The 24,789-nt window shown below is 47.0% G+C and overlaps 2 protein-coding genes across 2 annotated transcripts; one reads left to right on the top strand and one right to left on the bottom strand.

Annotated features, from left to right (window-relative positions):
• Positions 1 to 883: 883 nt before the first annotated feature.
• On the top strand, positions 884 to 8,842 carry LOC136179446 (threonine-rich protein-like; the record flags this gene model as incomplete). The annotated part of the gene is made up of 2 exons (XM_065956270.1): positions 884 to 979; positions 8,783 to 8,842. Coding segments are annotated over 2 exons (156 nt in total), but the record flags the coding sequence as incomplete, so codon positions are not given.
• Positions 8,843 to 20,153: 11,311 nt separating this feature from the next.
• On the bottom strand, positions 20,154 to 24,699 carry gpx7 (glutathione peroxidase 7). The gene is made up of 3 exons (XM_020659210.3): positions 24,498 to 24,699; positions 21,301 to 21,562; positions 20,154 to 20,490 (listed from the first exon to the last, which is right to left on the bottom strand). The coding sequence occupies exons 1-3, from the start codon at positions 24,627 to 24,629 to the stop codon at positions 20,327 to 20,329; spliced, it is 558 nt and encodes a 185-aa protein (XP_020514866.1). The 5' UTR covers positions 24,630 to 24,699; the 3' UTR covers positions 20,154 to 20,326.
• Between the last annotated feature and the right edge of the window lie 90 nt (positions 24,700 to 24,789).

Genomic DNA, 24,789 nt, shown 5'->3' with positions numbered 1-24,789 from the left:
AACAACAACAACAGCTGCTCCAACAACCACAACAGCTGCTCCAACAACCACAACAGCTGCTCCAACTACCACAACAGCTGCTCCAACAACCACAACAGCTGCTCCAACTACCACAACAGCTGCTCCAACAACAACAACAGCTGCTCCAACAACCACAACAGCTGCTCCAACAACCACAACAGCTGCTCCAACTACCACAACAGCTGCTCCAACAACAACTACAGCTGCTCCAACTACCACAACAGCTGCTCCAACAACCACAACAGCTGCTCCAACAACAACAACAGCTGCTCCAACTACAACAACAGCTGCTCCAACAACCACAACAGCTGCTCCAACAACAACTACAGCTGCTCCAACAACCACAACAGCTGCTCCAACTACAACAACAGCTGCTCCAACTACCACAACTGTTGCTCCAACAACCACAACAGCTGCTCCAACTACCACAACAGCTGCTCCAACAACCACAACAGCTGCTCCAACAACCACAACAGCTGCTCCAACTACCACAACAGCTGCTCCAACAACCACAACAGCTGCTCCAACAACCACAACATCTGCTCCAACTACCACAACAGCTGCTCCAACTACCACAACAGGGGCTCCAACAACCACAACAGCTGCTCCAACTACCACAACAGCTGCTCCAACTACCATAACAGCTAGTCCAACAACCACAACAGCTGCTCCAACTACCACAACAGCTAGTCCAACTACCATAACAGCTAGTCCAACAACCACAACAGCTGCTCCAACTACCACAACAGCTAGTCCAACAACCACAACAGCTAGTCCAACAACCACAACAGCTGCTCCAACAACCACAACATCTGCTCCAACTACCACAACAGCTGCTCCAACTACCACAACAGGGGCTCCAACAACCACAACAGCTGCTCCAACTACCACAACAGCTGCTCCAACTACCATAACAGCTAGTCCAACAACCACAACAGCTGCTCCAACTACCACAACAGCTAGTCCAACTACCATAACAGCTAGTCCAACAACCACAACAGCTGCTCCAACTACCACAACAGCTAGTCCAACAACCACAACAGCTGCTCCAACAACCACAACAGCTGCTCCAACTACCACAACAGCTGCTCCAACAACAACAACAGCTGCTCCAACAACCACAACAGCTGCTCCAACAACCACAACAGCTGCTCCAACTACCACAACAGCTGCTCCAACAACCACAACAGCTGCTCCAACTACCACAACAGCTGCTCCAACAACAACAACAGCTGCTCCAACAACCACAACAGCTGCTCCAACAACCACAACAGCTGCTCCAACTACCACAACAGCTGCTCCAACAACAACTACAGCTGCTCCAACTACCACAACAGCTGCTCCAACAACAACAACAGCTGCTCCAACTACCACAACAGCTGCTCCAACTACCACAACAGCTAGTCCAACAACCACAACAGCTGCTCCAACTACCACAACAGCTAGTCCAACAACCACAACAGCTGCTCCAACAACCACAACAGCTGCTCCAACTACCACAACAGCTGCTCCAACAACCACAACAGCTAGTCCAACAACCACCACAACAGCTGCTCCAACAACCACAACAGCTGCTCCAACTACCACAACAGCTGCTCCAACAACCACAACAGCTGCTCCAACAACCACAACAGCTGCTCCAACTACCACAACAGCTAGTCCAACAACCACAACAGCTGCTCCAACAACAACAACAGCTGCTCCAACTACAACAACAGCTGCTCCAACAACCACAACAGCTAGTCCAACAACCACAACAGCTGTTCCAACAACCACAACAGCTGCTCCAACTACCACAACAGCTGCTCCAACAACCACAACAGCTGCTCCAACAACCACAACAGCTGCTCCAACTACAACAACAGCTGCTCCAACAACCACAACAGCTGCTGCAACAACAACAACAGCTGCTCCAACTACCACAACAGCTGCTCCAACAACCACAACAGCTGCTCCAACTACCACAACAGCTGCTCCAACAACCACAACAGCTGCTCCAACAACCACAACAGCTGCTCCAACTACCACAACAGCTGCTCCAACAACCACAACAGCTGCTCCAACTACCACAACAGCTGCTCCAACAACAACAACAGCTGCTCCAACTACAACAACAGCTGCTCCAACAACCACAACTGTTGCTCCAACAACAACAACAGCTGCTCCAACAACCACAACAGCTGCTCCAACAACCACAACAGCTGCTCCAACTACCACAACAGCTGCTCCAACAACAACAACAGCTGCTCCAACAACCACAACAGCTGCTCCAACAACCACAACAGCTGCTCCAACTACCACAACAGCTGCTCCAACAACCACAACAGCTGCTCCAACAACAACAACAGCTGCTCCAACTACAACAACAGCTACTCCAACTACCACAACAGCTGCTCCAACAACCACAACAGCTGCTCCAACTACCACAACAGCTGCTCCAACAACAACAACAGCTGCTCCAACTACAACAACAACAGCTGCTCCAACAACCACGACTGTTGCTCCAACAACAACAACAGCTGCTCCAACAACCACAACAGCTGCTCCAACAACCACAACAGCTGCTCCAACTACCACAACAGCTGCTCCAACAACAACTACAGCTGCTCCAACAACCACAACAGCTGCTCCAACTACCACAACAGCTGCTCCAACAACCACAACAGCTGCACCAACAACCACAACAGCTGCTCCAACAACAACAACAGCTGCTCCAACGACCACAACAGCTGCTCCAACAACAACAACAGCTACTCCAACTACAACAACAGCTGCTCCAACTACCACAACAGCTGCTCCAACAACCACAACAGCTGCTCCAACTACCACAACAGCTGCTCCAACTACCACAACAGCTGCTCCAACAACAACAACAGCTGCTCCAACTACAACAACAACAGCTGCTCCAACAACCACAACAGCTGCTCCAACTACCACAACAGCTGCTCCAACAACAACTACAGCTGCTCCAACTACCACAACAGCTGCTCCAACAACAACTACAGCTGCTCCAACAACCACAACAGCTACTCCAACTACCACAACAGCTGCTCCAACAACAACAACAGCTGCTCCAACAACAACAACAGCTGCTCCAACAACCACAACAGCTGCTCCAACTACCACAACAGCTGCTCCAACTACCACAACAGCTGCTCCAACAGCTGCTCCAACAACCACAACAGCTGATCCAACAACCACAACAGCTGCTCCAACTACCACAACAGCTGCTCCAACAACAACAACAGCTGCTCCAACTACAACAACAGCTGCTCCAACTACCACAACAGCTGCTCCAACTACCACAACATCTAGTCCAACAACCACAACAGCTGCTCCAACAACCACAACAGCTGCTCCAACTACCACAACAGCTGCTCCAACAACCACAACAGCTGCTCCAACAACCACAACAGCTGCTCCAACTACCACAACAGCTAGTCCAACAACCACAACAGCTGCTCCAACAACAACAACAGCTGCTCCAACTACCACAACAGCTGCTCCAACAACCACAACAGCTGCTCCAACTACCACAACAGCTGCTCCAACAACCACAACAGCTGCTCCAACAACCACAACAGCTGCTCCAACTACCACAACAGCTGCTCCAACAACCACAACAGCTGCTCCAACAACCACAACAGCTGCTCCAACTACCACAACAGCTGCTCCAACAACAACAACAGCTGCTCCAACTACAACAACAGCTGCTCCAACAACCACGACTGTTGCTCCAACAACAACAACAGCTGCTCCAACAACCACAACAGCTGCTCCAACAACCACAACAGCTGCTCCAACTACCACAACAGCTGCTCCAACAACAACTACAGCTGCTCCAACAACCACAACAGCTGCTCCAACTACCACAACAGCTGCTCCAACAACCACAACAGCTGCTCCAACAACCACAACAGCTGCTCCAACAACCACAACAGCTGCTCCAACAACAACAACAGCTGCTCCAACTACAACAACAGCTGCTCCAACTACCACAACTGTTGCTCCAACAACCACAACAGCTGCTCCAACTACCACAACTGTTGCTCCAACAACCACAACAGCTGCTCCAACAACCACAACAGCTGCACCAACAACCACAACAGCTGCTCCAACAACAACAACAGCTGCTCCAACTACCACAACTGTTGCTCCAACAACCACAACAGCTGCTCCAACTACCACAACTGTTGCTCCAACAACCACAACAGCTGCTCCAACAACCACAACAGCTGCACCAAAAACCACAACAGCTGCTCCAACAACAACAACAGCTACTCCAACTACAACAACAGCTGCTCCAACTACCACAACAGCTGCTCCAACAACCACAACAGCTGCTCTAACTACCACAACAGCTGCTCCAACAACAACAACAGCTGCTCCAACTACCACAACAGCTGCTCCAACAACCACAACAGCTGCTCCAACTACCACAACAGCTGCTCCAACAACAACAACAGCTGCTCCAACAACAACAACAGCTGCTCCAACAACCACAACAGCTGCTCCAACAACCACAAAAGCTGCTCCAACTACCACAACACCTGCTCCAACAACCACAACAGCTGCTCCAACTACCACAACAGCTGCTCCAACAACAACAACAGCTGCTCCAAGAACCACAACAGGGGCTCCAACAACCACAATAGCTGCTCCAACAACAACAACAGCTGCTCCAACTACAACAACAGCTGCTCCAACAACCACAACTGTTGCTCCAACAACCACAACAGCTGCTCCAACTACCACAACAGCTGCTCCAACTACCACAACAGCTGCTCCAACAACAACAACAGCTGCTCCAACTACAACAACAGCTGCTCCAACTACCACAACAGCTGCTCCAACTACCACAACAGCTGCTCCAACTACCACAACAGCTGCTCCAACTACCACAACAGCTGCTCCAACAACCACAACAGCTGCTCCAACTACCACAACAGCTGCTCCAACAACAACAACAGCTGCTCCAACAACAACAACAGCTGCTCCAACAACCACAACAGCTGCTCCAACAACCACAACAGCTACTCCAACTACCACAACAGCTGCTCCAACAACAACTACAGCTGCTCCAACTACCACAACAGCTGCTCCAACTACCACAACAGCTGCTCCAACAACCACAACAGCTGCTCCAACTACCATAACAGCTCGTCCAACAACCACAACAGCTGCTCCAACTACCACAACAGCTAGTCCAACAACCACAACAGCTGCTCCAACAACCACAACAGCTGCTCCAACTACCACAACAGCTGCTCCAACAACCACAACAGCTGCTCCAACAACCACAACAGCTGCTCCAACTACCACAACAGCTAGTCCAACAACCACAACAGCTGCTCCAACAACAACAACAGCTGCTCCAACTACCACAACAGCTGCTCCAACAACCACAACAGCTGCTCCAACAACCACAACAGCTGCTCCAACTACCACAACAGCTGCTCCAACAACCACAACAGCTGCTCCAACAACCACAACAGCTGCTCCAACTACCACAACAGCTGCTCCAACAACAACAACAGCTGCTCCAACTACAACAACAGCTGCTCCAACAACCACGACTATTGCTCCAACAACAACAACAGCTGCTCCAACAACCACAACAGCTGCGCCAACAACCACAACAACTGCTCCAACTACCACAACAGCTGCTCCAACAACAACTACAGCTGCTCCAACAACCACAACAGCTGCTCCAACTACCACAACAGCTGCTCCAACAACCACAACAGCTGCTCCAACTACCACAACAGCTGCTCCAACAACAACAACAGCTGCTCCAACAACCACAACAGCTGCTCCAACAACCACAACAGCTACTCCAACTACCACAACAGCTGCTCCAACAACAACTACAGCTGCTCCAACTACCACAACAGCTGCTCCAACTACCACAACAGCTGCTCCAACAACCACAACAGCTGCTCCAACTACCATAACAGCTAGTCCAACAACCACAACAGCTGCTCCAACTACCACAACAGCTAGTCCAACAACCACAACAGCTGCTCCAACAACCACAACAGCTGCTCCAACTACCACAACAGCTGCTCCAACAACCACAACAGCTGCTCCAACAACCACAACAGCTGCTCCAACTACCACAACAGCTAGTCCAACAACCACAACAGCTGCTCCAACAACAACAACAGCTGCTCCAACTACCACAACAGCTGCTCCAACAACCACAACAGCTGCTCCAACAACCACAACAGCTGCTCCAACAACAACTACAGCTGCTCCAACTACCACAACAGCTGCTCCAACAACCACAACAGCTGCTCCAACAACCACAACAGCTGCTCCAACTACCACAACAGCTGCTCCAACAACAACAACAGCTGCTCCAACTACAACAACAGCTGCTCCAACAACCACGACTGTTGCTCCAACAACAACAACAGCTGCTCCAACAACCACAACAGCTGCTCCAACAACCACAACAGCTGCTCCAACTACCACAACAGCTGCTCCAACAACAACTACAGCTGCTCCAACAACCACAACAGTTGCTCCAACTACCACAACAGCTGCTCCAACAACCACAACAGCTGCTCCAACTACCACAACAGCTGCTCCAACAACCACAACAGCTGCTCCAACTACCACAACAGCTGCTCCAACAACAACAACAGCTGCTCCAACTACAACAACAGCTGCTCCAACTACCACAACTGTTGCTCCAACAACCACAACAGCTGCTCCAACTACCACAACTGTTGCTCCAACAACCACAACAGCTGCTCCAACAACCACAACAGCTGCTCCAACAACCACAACAGCTGCTCCAACAACAACAACAGCTGCTCCAACTACCACAACAGCTGCTCCAACAACCACAACAGCTACTCCAACTACAACAACAGCTGCTCCAACAACCACAACAGCTGCTCCAACAACCACAACAGCTGCTCTAACTACCACAACAGCTGCTCCAACAACAACAACAGCTGCTCTAACTACCACAACAGCTGCTCCAACAACCACAACAGCTGCTCCAACAACCACAACAGCTGCTCCAACTACAACAACAGCTGCTCCAACTACCACAACTGTTGCTCCAACAACCACAACAGCTGCTCCAACTACCACAACAGCTGCTCCAACAACAACAACAGCTGCTCCAACAACCACAACAGCTGCTCCAACAACCACAACAGCTACTCCAACTACCACAACAGCTGCTCCAACAACAACTACAGCTGCTCCAACTACCACAACAGCTGCTCCAACTACCACAACAGCTGCTCCAACAACCACAACAGCTGCTCCAACTACCATAACAGCTAGTCCAACAACCACAACAGCTGCTCCAACTACCACAACAGCTAGTCCAACAACCACAACAGCTGCTCCAACAACCACAACAGCTGCTCCAACTACCACAACAGCTGCTCCAACTACCACAACAGCTGCTCCAACAACCACAACAGCTGCTCCAACAACCACAACAGCTGCTCCAACTACCACAACAGCTAGTCCAACAACCACAACAGCTGCTCCAACAACAACAGCTGCTCCAACTACCACAACAGCTGCTCCAACAACCACAACAGCTGCTCCAACAACCACAACAGCTGCTCCAACAACAACAACAGCTGCTCCAACTACAACAACAGCTGCTCCAACAACCACAACTGTTGCTCCAACAACAACAACAGCTGCTCCAACAACCACAACAGCTGCTCCAACAACCACAACAGCTGCTCCAACTACCACAACAGCTGCTCCAACAACAACTACAGCTGCTCCAACAACCACAACAGCTGCTCCAACTACCACAACAGCTGCTCCAACAACCACAACAGCTGCTCCAACTACCACAACAGCTGCTCCAACAACAACAACAGCTGCTCCAACTACCACAACAGTTGCTCCAACTACCACAACAGCTGCTCCAACAACCACAACAGCTGCTCCAACTACCACAACAGCTGCTCCAACAACCACAACAGCTGCTCCAACTACCACAACAGCTGCTCCAACAACAACAACAGCTGCTCCAACTACAACAACAGCTGCTCCAACTACCACAACTGTTGCTCCAACAACCACAACAGCTGCTCCAACTACCACAACTGTTGCTCCAACAACCACAACAGCTGCTCCAACAACCACAACAGCTGCTCCAACAACCACAACAGCTGCTCCAACAACAACAACAGCTGCTCCAACTACCACAACAGCTGCTCCAACAACCACAACAGCTACTCCAACTACAACAACAGCTGCTCCAACAACCACAACAGCTGCTCCAACAACCACAACAGCTGCTCTAACTACCACAACAGCTGCTCCAACAACAACAACAGCTACTCTAACTACCACAACAGCTGCTCCAACAACCACAACAGCTGCTCCAACAACCACAACAGCTGCTCCAACTACAACAACAGCTGCTCCAACTACCACAACTGTTGCTCCAACAACCACAACAGCTGCTCCAACTACCACAACAGCTGCTCCAACAACAACAACAGCTGCTCCAACAACCACAACAGCTGCTCCAACAACCACAACAGCTACTCCAACTACCACAACAGCTGCTCCAACAACAACTACAGCTGCTCCAACTACCACAACAGCTGCTCCAACTACCACAACAGCTGCTCCAACAACCACAACAGCTGCTCCAACTACCATAACAGCTAGTCCAACAACCACAACAGCTGCTCCAACTACCACAACAGCTAGTCCAACAACCACAACAGCTGCTCCAACAACCACAACAGCTGCTCCAACTACCACAACAGCTGCTCCAACTACCACAACAGCTGCTCCAACAACCACAACAGCTGCTCCAACAACCACAACAGCTGCTCCAACAACCACAACAGCTGCTCCAACAACAACAACAGCTGCTCCAACTACAACAACAGCTGCTCCAACAACCACAACTGTTGCTCCAACAACAACAACAGCTGCTCCAACAACCACAACAGCTGCTCCAACAACCACAACAGCTGCTCCAACTACCACAACAGCTGCTCCAACAACAACTACAGCTGCTCCAACAACCACAACAGCTGCTCCAACTACCACAACAGCTGCTCCAACAACCACAACAGCTGCTCCAACTACCACAACAGCTGCTCCAACAACAACAACAGCTGCTCCAACTACCACAACAGCTGCTCCAACAACAACAACAGCTGCTCCAACAACCACAACAGCTTCTCCAACAACCACAACAGCTGCTCCAACTACCACAACAGCTGCTCCAACAACCACAACAGCTGCTCCAATGACCACAATTGTTGCTCCAACAACCACAACAGCTATTCCAACAACCACAACAGCTGCTCCAACAACCATAACAGCTGCTCCAACAACCACAAGAGCTGCACCAACAACCACAACAGCTGCTCCAACAACAACAACAGCTGCTCCAACAACCACAACAGCTGCTCCAACAACCACAACAGCTGCTCCAACTACCACAACAGGTGCTCCAACAACAACTACAGCTGCTCCAACTACCACAAAAGCTGCTCCAACTACCACAACAGCTGCTCCAACAACCACAACAGCTGCTCCAACTACCATAACAGCTAGTCCAACAACCACAACAGCTGCTCCAACTACCACAACAGCTGCTCCAACAACCACAACAGCTGCTCCAACAACCACAACAGCTGCTCCAACAACCACAACAGCTGCTCCAACTACCACAACAGCTGCTCCAACAACCACAACAGCTGCTCCAACAACCACAACAGCTGCTCCAACTACCACAACAGCTAGTCCAACAACCACAACAGCTGCTCCAACAACCACAACAGCTGCTCCAACTACCACAACAGCTAGTCCAACAACCACAACAGCTCGTCCAACAACCACAACAGCTGCTCCAACAACAACAACAGCTGCTCCAACTACCACAACAGCTGCTCCAACTACCACAACAGCTGCTCCAACAACCACAACAGCTGCTCCAACAACCACAACAGCTGCTCCAACTACCACAACAGCTAGTCCAACAACCACAACAGCTAGTCCAACAACCACAACAGCTGCTCCAACAACAACAACAGCTGCTCCAACTACCACAACAGCTGCTCCAACTACCACAACAGCTGCTCCAACAACCACAACAGCTGCTCCAACAACCACAACAGCTGCTCCAACAACAACAACAGCTGCTCCAACTACAACAACAGCTGCTCCAACAACCACAACTGTTGCTCCAACAACAACAACAGCTGCTCCAACAACCACAACAGCTGCTCCAACAACCACAACAGCTGCTCCAACTACCACAACAGCTGCTCCAACAACAACTACAGCTGCTCCAACAACCACAACAGCTGCTCCAACTACCACAACAGCTGCTCCAACTACCACAACAGCTGCTCCAACAACAACAACAGCTGCTCCAACAACCACAACAGCTGCTCCAACAACCACAACAGCTGCTCCAACAACCACAACAGCTGCTCCAACTACCACAACAGCTGCTCCAACAACCACAACAGCTGCTCCAACTACCACAACAGCTGCTCCAACAACAACAACAGCTGCTCCAACTACAACAACAGCTGCTCCAACTACCACAACTGTTGCTCCAACAACCACAACAGCTGCTCCAACTACCACAACTGTTGCTCCAACAACCACAACAGCTGCTCCAACAACCACAACAGCTGCTCCAACAACAACAACAGCTGCTCCAACTACCACAACAGCTGCTCCAACAACAACAACAGCTACTCCAACTACAACAACAGCTGCTCCAGCAACCACAACAGCTGCTCCAACAACCACAACAGCTGCTCTAACTACCACAACAGCTGCTCCAACAACAACAACAGCTGCTCTAACTACCACAACAGCTGCTCCAACAACCACAACAGCTGCTCCAACAACCACAACAGCTGCTCCAACTACAACAACAGCTGCTCCAACTACCACAACTGTTGCTCCAACAACCACAACAGCTGCTCCAACTACCACAACAGCTGCTCCAACAACAACAACAGCTGCTCCAACAACCACAACAGCTGCTCCAACAACCACAACAGCTACTCCAACAACCACAACAGCTGCTCCAACAACAACTACAGCTGCTCCAACTACCACAACAGCTGCTCCAACTACCACAACAGCTGCTCCAACAACCACAACAGCTGCTCCAACAACAACTACAGCTGCTCCAACAACCACAACAGCTGCTCCAACTACCACAACAGCTGCTCCAACAACCACAACAGCTGCTCCAACTACCACAACAGCTGCTCCAACAACCACAACAGCTGCTCCAACTACCACAACAGCTGCTCCAACAACAACTACAGCTGCTCCAACAACCACAACAGCTGCTCCAACTACCACAACAGCTGCTCCAACAACCACAACAGCTGCTCCAACTACCACAACAGGTGCTCCAACAACAACTACAGCTGCTCCAACTACCACAACAGCTGCTCCAACTACCACAACAGCTGCTCCAACAACCACAACAGCTGCTCCAACTACCATAACAGCTAGTCCAACAACCACAACAGCTGCTCCAACTACCACAACAGCTGCTCCAACAACCACAACAGCTGCTCCAACAACCACAACAGCTGCTCCAACAACCACAACAGCTGCTCCAACTACCACAACAGCTGCTCCAACAACCACAACAGCTGCTCCAACAACCACAACAGCTGCTCCAACAACCACAACAGCTGCTCCAACAACCACAACAGCTGCTCCAACAACCACAACAGCTGCTCCAACAACCACAACAGCTGCTCCAACTACCACAACAGCTAGTCCAACAACCACAACAGCTCGTCCAACAACCACAACAGCTGCTCCAACAACAACAACAGCTGCTCCAACTACCACAACAGCTGCTCCAACTACCACAACAGCTGCTCCAACAACCACAACAGCTGCTCCAACAACCACAACAGCTGCTCCAACTACCACAACAGCTAGTCCAACAACCACAACAGCTAGTCCAACAACCACAACAGCTGCTCCAACAACAACAACAGCTGCTCCAACTACCACAACAGCTGCTCCAACTACCACAACAGCTGCTCCAACAACCACAACAGCTGCTCCAACAACAACAACAGCTGCTCCAACTACAACAACAGCTGCTCCAACAACCACAACTGTTGCTCCAACAACAACAACAGCTGCTCCAACAACCACAACAGCTGCTCCAACAACCACAACAGCTGCTCCAACAACCACAACAGCTGCTCCAACTACCACAACAGCTGCTCCAACAACAACTACAGCTGCTCCAACAACCACAACAGCTGCTCCAACTACCACAACAGCTGCTCCAACAACCACAACAGCTGCTCCAACTACCACAACAGCTGCTCCAACAACAACAACAGCTGCTCCAACAACCACAACAGCTGCTCCAACAACAACAACAGCTGCTCCAACAACCACAACAGCTTCTCCAACAACCACAACAGCTGCTCCAACTACCACAACAGCTGCTCCAACAACCACAACAGCTGCTCAAACTACCACAACAGCTGCTCCAACAACAACAACAGCTGCTCCAACAACAACAACAGCTGCTCCAACTACCACAACAGCTGCTCCAACTACCACAACAGCTGCTCCAACTACCACAACAGCTGCTCCAACAACAACTACAGCTGCTCCAACAACCACAACAGCTGCTCCAACTACCACAACAGCTGCTCCAACAACCACAACAGCTGCTCCAACAACAGCTGCTCCAACAACCACAACAGCTGCTCCAACTACCACAACAGCTGCTCCAACAACCACAACAGCTGCTCCAACTACCACAACAGCTGCTCCAACTACCACAACAGCTGCTCCAACAACAACTACAGCTGCTCCAACAACCACAACAGCTGCTCCAACTACCACAACAGCTGCTCCAACAACCACAACAGCTGCTCCAACAACAGCTGCTCCAACAACCACAACAGCTGCTCCAACTACCACAACAGCTGCTCCAACTACCACAACAGCTGCTCCAACAACCACAACAGCTGCTCCAACTACCACAACAACTGCTCCAACTACCACAACAACTGCTCCAACAACCACAACAGCTGCTCCAACAACCACAGCTGCTCAAACTACCACAACAGCTGCTCTAACTACCACAACAGCTGCCCCAACAACAACAACAACAACCACAACTGTTGGACTCAAACAACAAGAACAGCAGGCCCTAGAACAACAGAACTCTCTTACAACAACCAGTGCAGCCCCAACTACTGCTCCAACCACAACAACAACATCTGCTCGAACTACCACAACAGCTGCTCCAACAACCACAACAGCTACTACAACTACAGCTGCTCCAACCACAACAACAACATCTGCTCCAACTACCACAACAGCTGCTCCAACAACCACAACAGCTACTACAACTACAGCTGCTCCAACAACCACAACAGCTGCTCCAACTACCACAACAGCTGCTCCAACAACCACAACAGCTGCTCCAACAACAACAACAGCTACTACAACTACAGCTGCTCCAACCACAACAACAACATCTGCTCCAACTACAGTTGCTCCAACAACCACAACAGCTACTACAACTACAGTTGCTCCAACTACCACAACAGCTGCTCCAACTACCACAACAGCTGCTCCAACAACAACAACAGCTGCTCCAACAACAACAACAGCTGCTCCAACTACCACAACAGCTGCTCCAACTACCACAACAGCTGCTCCAACAACAACAACAGCTGCTCCAACTACCACAACAGCTGCTCCAACAACAACAACAGCTGCTCCAACAACAACAACAGCTGCTCCAACTACCACAACAGCTGCTCCAACTACCACAACAGCTGCTCCAACAACCACAACAGCTGCTGTAACAACCACAACAGCTGCTCCAACTACCACAACAGCTGATCCAACTACCACAACAACAGCTACTGCAGCTTCCACTTCAACTGCTGTCCAAACAAAATCACTGGTTGCTTCTAGTACAGTGGTTCAATTCCTTGCAACAGCACTTGCTACATCGACTACAAAACCCCCTACTCCAAACCTCTTTCCTGGCAAAGTCACCCTTAAGGAAACAAAGGCGGTTCCAGCAACAGCCACTGCTCCTCCAATGACTTCTCCCCAAACAAATAATGCTCCTGCTCAAACAAACCCGATGACAACAATTGCAACAACTGTTGCTGTAACAACAAAGACTGTGGTTCCTAAAACAACATCTGAACTGAAAACAAAATGCAGTCCTTTCAAGCCAACAAACCCTATGACAACTGCAACAACTGTTGCCGTAACGACAAAGACTGTGGTTCCCAAAACAACATCTGAACTGAAAACAAAATGCAGTCCTTTCAAGCCAACAAACCCTATGACAACTGCAACAACTGTTGCCGTAACGACAAAGACTGTGGTTCCCAAAACAACATCTGAGCTGAAAACAAAATGCAGTCCTTTCAAGCCAACAAACCCTATGACAACTGCAACAACTGTTGCCGTAACGACAAAGACTGTGGTTCCCAAAACAACATCTGAACTGAAAACAAAATGCAGTCCTTTCAAGCCAACAAACCCTATGACAACTGCAACAACTGTTGCCGTAACGACAAAGACTGTGGTTCCCAAAACAACATCTGAGCTGAAAACAAAATGCAGTCCTTTCAAGCCAACAAACCCTATGACAACTGCAACAACTGTTGCCGTAACGACAAAGACTGTGGTTCCCAAAACAACATCTGAACTGAAAACAAAATGCAGTCCTTTCAAGCCAACAAACCCTATGACAACTGCAACAACTGTTGCCGTAACGACAAAGACTGTGGTTCCCAAAACAACATCTGAACTGAAAACAAAATGCAGTCCTTTCAAGCAAACAAACCCGATGACAACAACTGCAACAACTGTTGCCGTAACAACAAAGACTGTGGTTCCCAAAACAACATCTGAACTGAAAACAAAATGCAGTCCTTTCAAGCAAACAAACCCGATGACAACAACTGCAACAACTGTTGCCATAACAACAACCACTGCTTCACCAACAATAACAACTGCCCCAGTGCCAATGACAGAAAAAATCAGTCCAAAATCTATAGAAAAAATAGTTGGTCTCCATATTAAAAAAAGAAATGCTCCTCCAATGAACATGGTAACAACAACTGATGCCTTGGCAGCAAGACCTACTGCCCAAATAAGGACTGCCCCACCACCGCCAACTGCTGTTCTATCATCGACATCTGCTGCCCTGAAAACAGATAACATTGCCCCAAGGGTATCCAGGTCAAAAATTGCTTCACCAACGATAACAACAGCACCCCACGACACTAACAAAACCACCTCAAACCAAGAAACAACACTTTCCACAGCAACCATTATAGTAGAACAAAGAGGCCGAAATGCTACAAGTGATGCTTCCTTTGTGAGTCAGGGTATGATCCCTCTGCTGCTTGGACTCCTCGTATTTACCCTCTTTTAGGAAACAGAAGATGTACCCAATTAAGCTGCTAGAAAGACTATGACAGGGTTTCTACGTGCTAGATTTGGCTAAACTGTCCACAGACATCTGTAGCTGGCGGTTACCGGGGTTAGAAAACACAAATGAAGGAATAAGGTGATGTTCTCTGAATCAAGCTAAGATGTAACAAGAAGTCTGCAATGTAGTAGACACATGTAGAAAAACAAGGGGACACTATTTTTCCCCACTGTCGTTCAAAATGTATAATGAAAAAAAAGCCTGTTGTTTACTCAATAATGAGGACTTCAAGCTGTGCAGTTGCATGAACATACAGCTCCTTCCTCTCATGTTTTAGGATATAAAATGTCAATGTCATCATAGATTGTGTAAAGACAAAATGTTTAATTTAACATCTAATTTAATTTTTCCTGTTGTCACATATCTTTCATTCAATTGGATTTTTATTTATCTTTAATTATGCTATTATTTATTGAGTTATTATTCAAATCTGTTGTATTGTCTTTATTGCTTTAATCACATTCATATACTATTGAAAGGTGGACTGTGTAATATGATATTGCCTGTTTAATAAAGCTTTCCCTATGCTTTGCAAAACATCACGTTTAAGCCCATTTGTAATTTTTCAGTGCTGAAAAAACGTACTCCACACACATATAAATATGTACCTTAATGTTTTGTTACAGTAATAAGAAATGAGGAATCTGTCATGCATATATCAAAGGCAGATAGTCAATTATTGTTATTATATTTCAGCCCTTAATTCACAATCAGCTGTTAAGCAGACAGAGAAGCACAGCCCTGAGTAGTTGTCTGTGTAGGCTCTCAGTCATCCAGGTCAGGGTTAATTCAAAGCTTGATCCAAAGAGATCTTCAGTGGCGATTCTGGAGTCTGTTTGGGCCCTAGGCAAAAGTCTTTGGGAGCCCCTCTAGGGTTCATCATCATCATGTTAACAATAATTTGACACCAACAGTGCTAGACTAGCAACATTCAGTCATTTACTATTCCATGAGTGACTGCTGTCAGATGGGGATACTTTCGGCAGTGGCGATTCTGGAGTCTGTTGGGGTCCTAAACAAGAATCAATCTGTGGGCCCTCCAACCAGCGTCCATCAGCATTATGTCCGCAGTGATCCAAAACTTACTCCTCTTCCTCTTTTTTTCATGTTTCTTTTTTTCTCTCATGTAGACGGATCCTTCTTCTTCATTTTTCTTTGTTGACTTTCATTGACACACTTGCAACGTTTAGCAGGGCAACAAGAGTGAGTCCAGTTAGTTGGGGGCCCACTTAGGGTTGTTTCTTACTGTCATTGCAAAATTAGCACATTTTGGGCCACTACTTTGGTTTAAGTATGTGAGCCCTCAGTGGCCCCCCCTACTGGTGCGGGGCCTCGAGCAGTTGCCTGCCTTGCCTGTTGACAAGCAGCGCCTCTGACTTTGGGGAGGTTTCCATCTGTCTTTGCAAACATTGAACATTTTGAGCCACTGCTGTGATTTCAAATTTGTCAGGGGGAAGGTACACTGAGACTAATGCTGCATTCATGTGGTGTCGGACATACCGGAAAAACAAGTTTCCGGGTTGTAAAATTCACATGAACACCTGCTCAAGACGGAACAACAATTCGGAAACTCAGAAAAAAAAAATGACGTGCCCGACTTGTCAACTTGACGTCAGAATGGTCATCATAGGACATTAATGGACACAGTCCCTATAGCATGTTTATTATTGCCCCCTCTGATGATATGTGATTATTTTTCTTAAATGAGTTGAGGGACAGCGATCTCGAGAGTGAAACAAAAGACTATAAGGAGAACATAAAATCACAGATCTTCTTTCCTTTTCTGGCCTTCACACGTTCTTTGTTTGTCATGTGGCATTTAGTGACTGACTTTCACTTTCCGGTAAGTAAAAACTAAAGAACTGGAACGAAAAATGGATCAAATATCTTATCAGGTAAGAAAGTGGGTTTGAAGTATTTACAACTCAATACCCGGTTGATTTGTTTTGTGGCTACCGTAATTTTCCCTTTTTCTGTTCTGTTCCAAATCCTGCCAAGAAAAAAGAAACTGAAAGGCAGAAAGTACAAAGGGTGTGGGGAAATGTTTGGTGACGTGATGACTTTTCATTGAGGCGACGACCGTCTGAAGGATCACAAAAAAGGTGAGCACACCTTGTCCTTATGGTCGTTAAAATATACCACACCTGTTCAGAAACGCAGTACCTCTATAGAAACTCACACAAGAAGGAAGAGTGGCATTTTACTCTCACAAAAGAAGGGTGCTGCCTGCTAACATTTTATTTCATGACTCAGTTTACACTGGTTTCCTCGATGTATGAGTGCCCCCTTGTGGATGAACATATACCACACATTAAATGGAGTGCAGCGTAAGCTCAAGCAGAAACCAATCATCCTGCTGCTTTCCCATTTTCAAATCTGTTCTCTCTCTTCAGCAGTCAGTTTGTTAATTCATTGGGAGTCCCACCTACCAGTGTTTATCAGCATTATGTCTGCCAGTGTCCCAGACTGTATGGATGAAGCCTGAGTGACATCAGCCATCTTGTTCCTGCAGGGGGCTCTGGAGGCTCATCAGCAGCAGCCGCCATGTTGGCTGTCACAGTCTAACTTTCAGTCAGCCTAACGACAGGCTGAGACCTGGAGCTGAGGTGGGTCAAGCCTCTTGTCGAACCATTACATCCCGCCCACCTGTCAATCAAGTCAGCTATATGCGCCTAACTATGGATAACACAAAACGTTTTCAAAATCAAAAATGAGCCATTTCAGGAAAAATTCAGGACCTATTTCGTTTTTGTACCAGACTGTAAAAATGTTAATTTCTGGGGCGCTGGTGGCGCAGTGGTTAGTGCGTGGAGGCTGTAGTCTCAAGCGGGCGGCCCGGGTTCACATCCCACCTGTGGCTCCCTTCCCGCATGTCGTTCCCCTCTCTCTCTCCCTCCCTTTCGACTCTATCCACTGTCCTATCTCTCCATTAAAGGCATAAAAAGCCCAAAAATAAATCTGTTAATTTCTGCTGTCTTTTTTGCCAGTCATGTGTATGTGACTTTCGGTGTTCCTGGAGCCAGCCTCTAGTGGACACTCGATGAACTGCAGGAATTTTCACTTCCCCACTGACTAAATTTTTCAAGACCGGAGGTTGCCGCTTGGTCCCGACGCTAACCCCTCGTCCTCTTTGTTCCTCTTTCTTTTTTCACTCCCACACTCCCTCTTCCTTTACTTTCACTGACAAATTTTGGTTTTCACAGCAATAATTTCATGCTACGTTTAGCAGGGCAATGTCAGTGAGTGCCGTCAGATGGGGGCCCCCTTAGGTAGGTTTCCTACTGTCATTGGAAAATGTGCACATTTAGAGCCTTTGCTGTGGTGTAAAGTTTGTCAGCCCTCGAGGAACCCCTTTATGTCCTGGTGCCCCAAGCAGATGCCTACCTTCCCTGTTGACAAGCAGTACCTCTGGATACAGAAACCCACTCCTCATCACATCCTGCATACCTCCATCACCACCACCAGGGTCTAGACTCCATAGGGGGGTATGCTATCCTGTTGTCGGCCTCCCTATCCCTCTGAGTCCAATCACCAAAGACACTGTGTATTCATCTTTTCCTAAACTGTTAAATAAATCATGTTCACTCTTATGTAACTCTCTTCTGATTGAAATGAGAGTGAAAATGCATCCCACTGAAAGAATATAACATTTTGTTTCACATGACTACCAACATTTTTAAACGACCTCTCCTCGTTCGGCTTAAAGTCTTAACGGTTACTTGCGGTTACTTAACGGTTGGCATGCTGCTTGCCTGAAAACATCATTACCTGTGTGTGCATGTGAGCTCTTCTTACGCACTTTTCTAAAAGGATTTTTTTGGCCTTTTACTGCCTTCATTAGATATGACAGGAAGCAAGAAATGTTGGGAGGAGAGAGAAAGGGGGATGACATGCAGCAAAGGGCAGAGGCCGGACCCGAGGACCACAGCCTGTCTGTCAAAAATCATTACCTGTGGGTGCTCATGAGGAAGAACATATTATATTACCTGTGGGTGCACGAACACATCATTTTCTTGTTCCTCATGAGGAAATACTTCATGTTTTATATGCTGATTGGCTGTGAACAGTTTGAGTGTAGGATGTGGTTTTAGAACTATAATGATATCATTACAAATCTAATTATGGGGCATTTATTTACACATGTAAGTGTGTGCTATTATTGAAGAATGTTTTGGATGAGTACAACTCTGCAAAGAGTAAGAGTTCTTCTTCTATGTCAGGCCTACTCAACTGGGGGGTCCAGGGGCCAACTCTGGATGACATCAGACTGGCCCGCGGATCAGTTCTAGTTACAATTAAAAAATAAATCAATAACAAAGGGGGGGGGGGACTTGTGAATGACTGTCATTAAGTGTTAAAAACAGCAGAGTGCTCCCGTTTAATAGAACATCTTTGGTCATCCTGTGCTCACAGCCTATCACAAGCTTGTGTTGTACTGCTGTGGTGGGCTGGCTTGTCTGGATTTGATTTGATAAGAGTTTGAAAATGTTCTTCAGGATAGTAAAAAACAAATGTGTGTGTGTGCCTGTCTGGTTGGGAGCCTCGATTTTCATACTTAATAATTAAGTGTCACATTATAACAGATACCTACAGAAAGTAACATCTTGACATCAACTTAATACCGACATTGTGCTCTCATCAAAGTCATCGTTTATTCCAAAAATCATGATGAATAAAAACACAAAAACATGATTGTCACTAACAATAGGGAAACAGGAGCTCTTTGGCTAACAACATTTCAACGACAAATGAATTGACTGTTCGCACTACAGGAGGCTGAATAGTGAAGGGCCTTTTCACGGGAGGTTAAAGCTCTTCTTTCTTCTTTAAGATGATCTGACGCACCAGGTCAGATATTTTAGGTCGGAGTTCTTTGACAGAAACTTTGGGTCCCCATGCGTCCACCACATTGCCCTTTACGTCAATGAGATACTTCCAGAAGTTCCAGTTCGGCTCCTTTTCAGAAGACTCTGAAGAGAATGAGAGAAGAAGAAGATATTAAAGCGACCATGATTTAAAAATCTCTCTCAAGTGCAGTGTGCTCCATTTTGACTCCCGTCAAGAAACAGCTTTTTTCCATTGGTTCTTCCAAATAAATTTAAAAATCACGGGGCGCTGGTGGATCAGTGGTTAGTGCGTGCACCCCGTGTATGGCAGCTTTGGTCCTCCAAGCGGGCGGCCCAGGATCAAATCCCACCTGTGGCTCTTTTCCCACATGTCGATCCTCTCTCTCTCTCCCTGATTTCCGACTCTATCCACAATCCTACCTCTCCATTAAAGGCACAAAAAGCCCAAACATCACTCTTTTTTTAAAGGAAGAATGTGCAACTTTTTGATCCAGTAGATGAAACCAAAACATGAAACCAAAACAAACTGCTGTTTGGCCACACCTCCTCCATACTGAAGCCGCCGCTCTCCTCCAGAGACACACCTCCACTCGCGTTCAAATAAAAGAGTTTAGAACAAGTGGCGGCCAAAATGAATGCTAATGCATGCTAATGTTAGCGCTCTTTAGTTAGCCTGTAGCTTCACATTGCATGTAAACTTACACAGAATGACCTTCATCTAAACGATCAGGTCGTACAGTGTGAGCACATAAATCGTGAGCTTTGGTCATGCGTCATAAAATGCAGTTGTACAGTTCAAGCTAACTTTTCAGCACAACTTTTATATGTTTAATTTACTGTGTACACCTGGAATTTTTACTTGATATGTCCATTTTTTAAAAAACCTTTTAAGCCATAAATAAAAGAGAAGATCTGATGACACATCTCACTCACCTGCAAGATACTTGTACACATTGTTGGCTCCAGGTCCGACAACAGCGATTTTGCTGAACAGGGGGAAGGAGACGTCGTAGACTCTGCGCACAAAGCTGTCGATCTCCTTGTCGCTGCCCGGCTCCTGCTGACCGAACTGGTTGCAGGGGAAGGCCAGCACGTTGAAGTGATACGGCCCGAAGTCCCGCTGGAGCTGCTGGAGGTCTTTGTAGTGTTCCTCAGTGAAGCCACATTCACTGGCTACATTCACCACCAGGGACACCTGAAGACACAGTAACACACAAACAGCTGAAGCCTTTGAATTTTAAGATTAATTAGCGCCTGTTTCCACAACAGAAGTAGAAATCCAAGACACCAAATATCCACTTTTTGAAGGTCTCAGTCTCGTCTCAGAATCGAAAGCATTTTGACTCGGTCTTGTCTAGGTTTCGGACTGGGTGGACTCCAGATGAATTTTAAATCAAGATTGGTCAGGAACTGGTACACACAAATATTTGCGGGCCAACTTGGAGAGTCTCTCCACCAATGCAGGTGGCTGCTGTCAGCAGAGCGACGAGTCGCTTCTAAATCGCTCCCCTGTTGATTTTGCCACAACATTACAGTCTTCATTCACTGAGGTCAAGAGTGCATGTGTTGAAAGATCAGAAAGAGTTATGCAACTGTTGAATTTGTTTTGACCATATATGTTGTTTTTCTTTTATTATCATTTAATCCTTTTATGTCATATAGTCATAACTATTTTTTTTTTTTCGCTTTTACATATCCTGTCAATCATGCATACATCTGCGGTGCCTATGCACCTGTGAGGTCAGGATAAGTGTGCCATACTTTGAGCAAAACCACTTAGGAGCTCGTAGGTGTATAACATTTCTGCAAATCTGCCTGGTTCACGGTCTTCGAGCTAAAACCACATATGAACTTGATATCACCTGTGTAACTTTTTGCATTGACATTAAAACCACATATGAACTTGGTATCACCTGTGGATGTATCACGTTTCTGCGAATATGCATTGTTGAGGTTTTACAGAATCTTGGAAAAAAGAGACAGTTTGGCTATAAACACGTTGTGGAAAAGCTGATCGAGGTTCTTTTTTACTTTTCTAAAGGACTCCACGTCACTCTGACTTTTGAATCCCCATTTTGGGACTTAGTCTCTGAGACCAAGATCTTTTAAAACCTCAAGTGTCTACACTCTCAGGTTTAGACTTTGGTCTTTGTGTTTTGCTTTTACTTTTTACATTTTTATATTTTTACTTTTACTGTTTTGTATTTTGAATATCTTTTGAAGTTTTTTCAATAAATTTTGGAAACTTTTTGAAATCATTTTCTGACTGAAATCATTCACACCACAAAGACCGGCGTCTCTCTTAAGGACGCCGCGTGAACCTCGGGAGGTAAGCTTGAGCAGTCACAACACGGCACACTTCTACTGACTTTTACTACACACCTCATACACACCTAACATCCTAGTGAGGAGAGTTGCAGTTATTCCCTCTCCGGGGGTGCGAGCCTCTGGGGGGTAATCTGTCCTGAATCAAGGATTATACTTGAATCTAATTATTCTAGAAATAAATGTTAGGCCTGTTGTTATGTTAATCCTAAAGCTATGTGGTTATATAAGTCCTCTCTTCTCCAAAGGGTGTTAGAAGAGTCATTTTACATCGCTCCAGGTACTAGGAAAGAGTAGACTAGCGGCTGGTAGGGAGCGAACTCTCACATAGTACTAGGAAAGAGTAGACGAGTTAACTAATGGGTGGTGAGCTTCTGTTAGCTATAGTAAAGTTATTCACCCCTTTTTGCATGTCCAGGACATGTTACACATGCTCAAGGTCAAGTTACACTGAGAGCGCCCTCTGCTGGATCAAACTGTGAAATGCTTCAGACAGCCTGATGCGCCGATAGACTGTACTGTATATTTTGAATTTGAGCGGCTCATTACAGTTTCCATTGTGAACTTTCTCCCCCCAGGGTTTGAATTAATGTTCAAATTGAGAATAAGAATTGACAGCTCTACTGCGTGCACACATCGCCCCGGCTTTACTCTGAACATTTTAAAAGGGGGATGGCAGGAAAACCCTCAGGTGGGAGTGAAAAATTGTTGCTGTTAGTGTTCACACATGCAGCGCACTCTGGTTTTCAGTTTTGTGCACATTTATCTTAATTGACCAACCATGTTAGCATGCTAATATCTGAAGTGCTCGTAAAGTCTAAAGGGATGAATGTGTCTGTAGTTCACCTTTCCTCTATACGCTTTAAAGAAGTGTAGGGGGCGGGGCACACCTGTACAGGTTTGCAGCATAGAAACAGTGAAGAGTGTTAGTAAAGATGGCCGCTCATCAGTGAAACAGTTAAAACTTCATGCAGCCTTTTGTTTTGACTTTGAAGGCTCAGTCAGACCACAGCATGACAGTTAGATGATCCCATGTTGTTGTGCTGACCTCTAGTGTCACGATGAAGGAGTGTAATGTTTCTGAAAACCTCCTGGAGCTGCACTTCAGAGATTCTAAATGAAAAAAACAATCAACTACATATTTAATATTTCAGCTAGGACTAGTAAATGTGAGAGTTTGGATCCCTCTCTGAAAGAGGTCTTAGAGGTTTAGGATGTTTTTGTTTAAGGTGTTTAATTGAGCATCATTTGAGCTCAGTTTAACGTGACACATTAAGGAATAATTCATGTTTAGTTTTATTCCTATTCACACAAGATTTAAGTCAATAAACATTCATTTTAAGTTTATAATTATAAGTATTCTGCAGTCATCTTCTTGTCTCATTTGTAGGCTATGAAGAGAGTTACTGATTCATTACAAACCAGCGTGATAGTCAATAAGCTCAGACAAGCTGCATACAGTCTGCAGTGATTTGTGTAACGGTATCAGTGTGTTGTGTGCAGATTAACTCTGATCCTGTTGATCCGTACCTTGTTTGAATGAAAGCGGAGCTCTGCAGGCCTCTTGCCACGTAGGCCATCCGGGCTACATGACGGGACATCCCGGGCAGCTACAGGGGGAAGTCTACCCTTGCAGCAGTTTGTGTTAGTTAACTTACATCTACACACCGAGCATTAAGAGGGACAGAGAAGCAGAAAAACAAAACATCCATTCGTGCATGCAAAGAGCGTGCTGCGGATCAATCTGCGGACTTTATTGTTGTTAAACTGAAACGTGAAACGTGAAAGTCCCCCCCCCCACTCACCGATCCTCGGTATTTCTCCAGGGACACCAGCTTCCCTCTGCTGTTTACCACTTTAAAAGTATAAAAGTCTTTTTGTTTGCTCTCAGAGACGCTGAAGAAAGTCAGAAACACGGCGAGCGCTCCGAGAAGCATCTTTGTATCCTGACTCAGACTGCCAACGCAACAGCAGAGGCGCTTCTTCTGCAGACTCCTCAGGACCTCCTCCTCCTCGACCTCCTCCTCCTCCTGACACCCCCTCCTCCCCAGGTGTCCCATAAGCAGTCAATGATCTGTCCTGGAAGTCAAGTTACAG

The sequence above is a fragment of the Labrus bergylta genome, chromosome 6, assembly GCF_963930695.1.
Source record: "Labrus bergylta chromosome 6, fLabBer1.1, whole genome shotgun sequence".
Classification (NCBI taxonomy): domain Eukaryota; kingdom Metazoa; phylum Chordata; class Actinopteri; order Labriformes; family Labridae; genus Labrus; species Labrus bergylta.
This window is presented reverse-complemented; position numbering and strand designations above follow the sequence as displayed.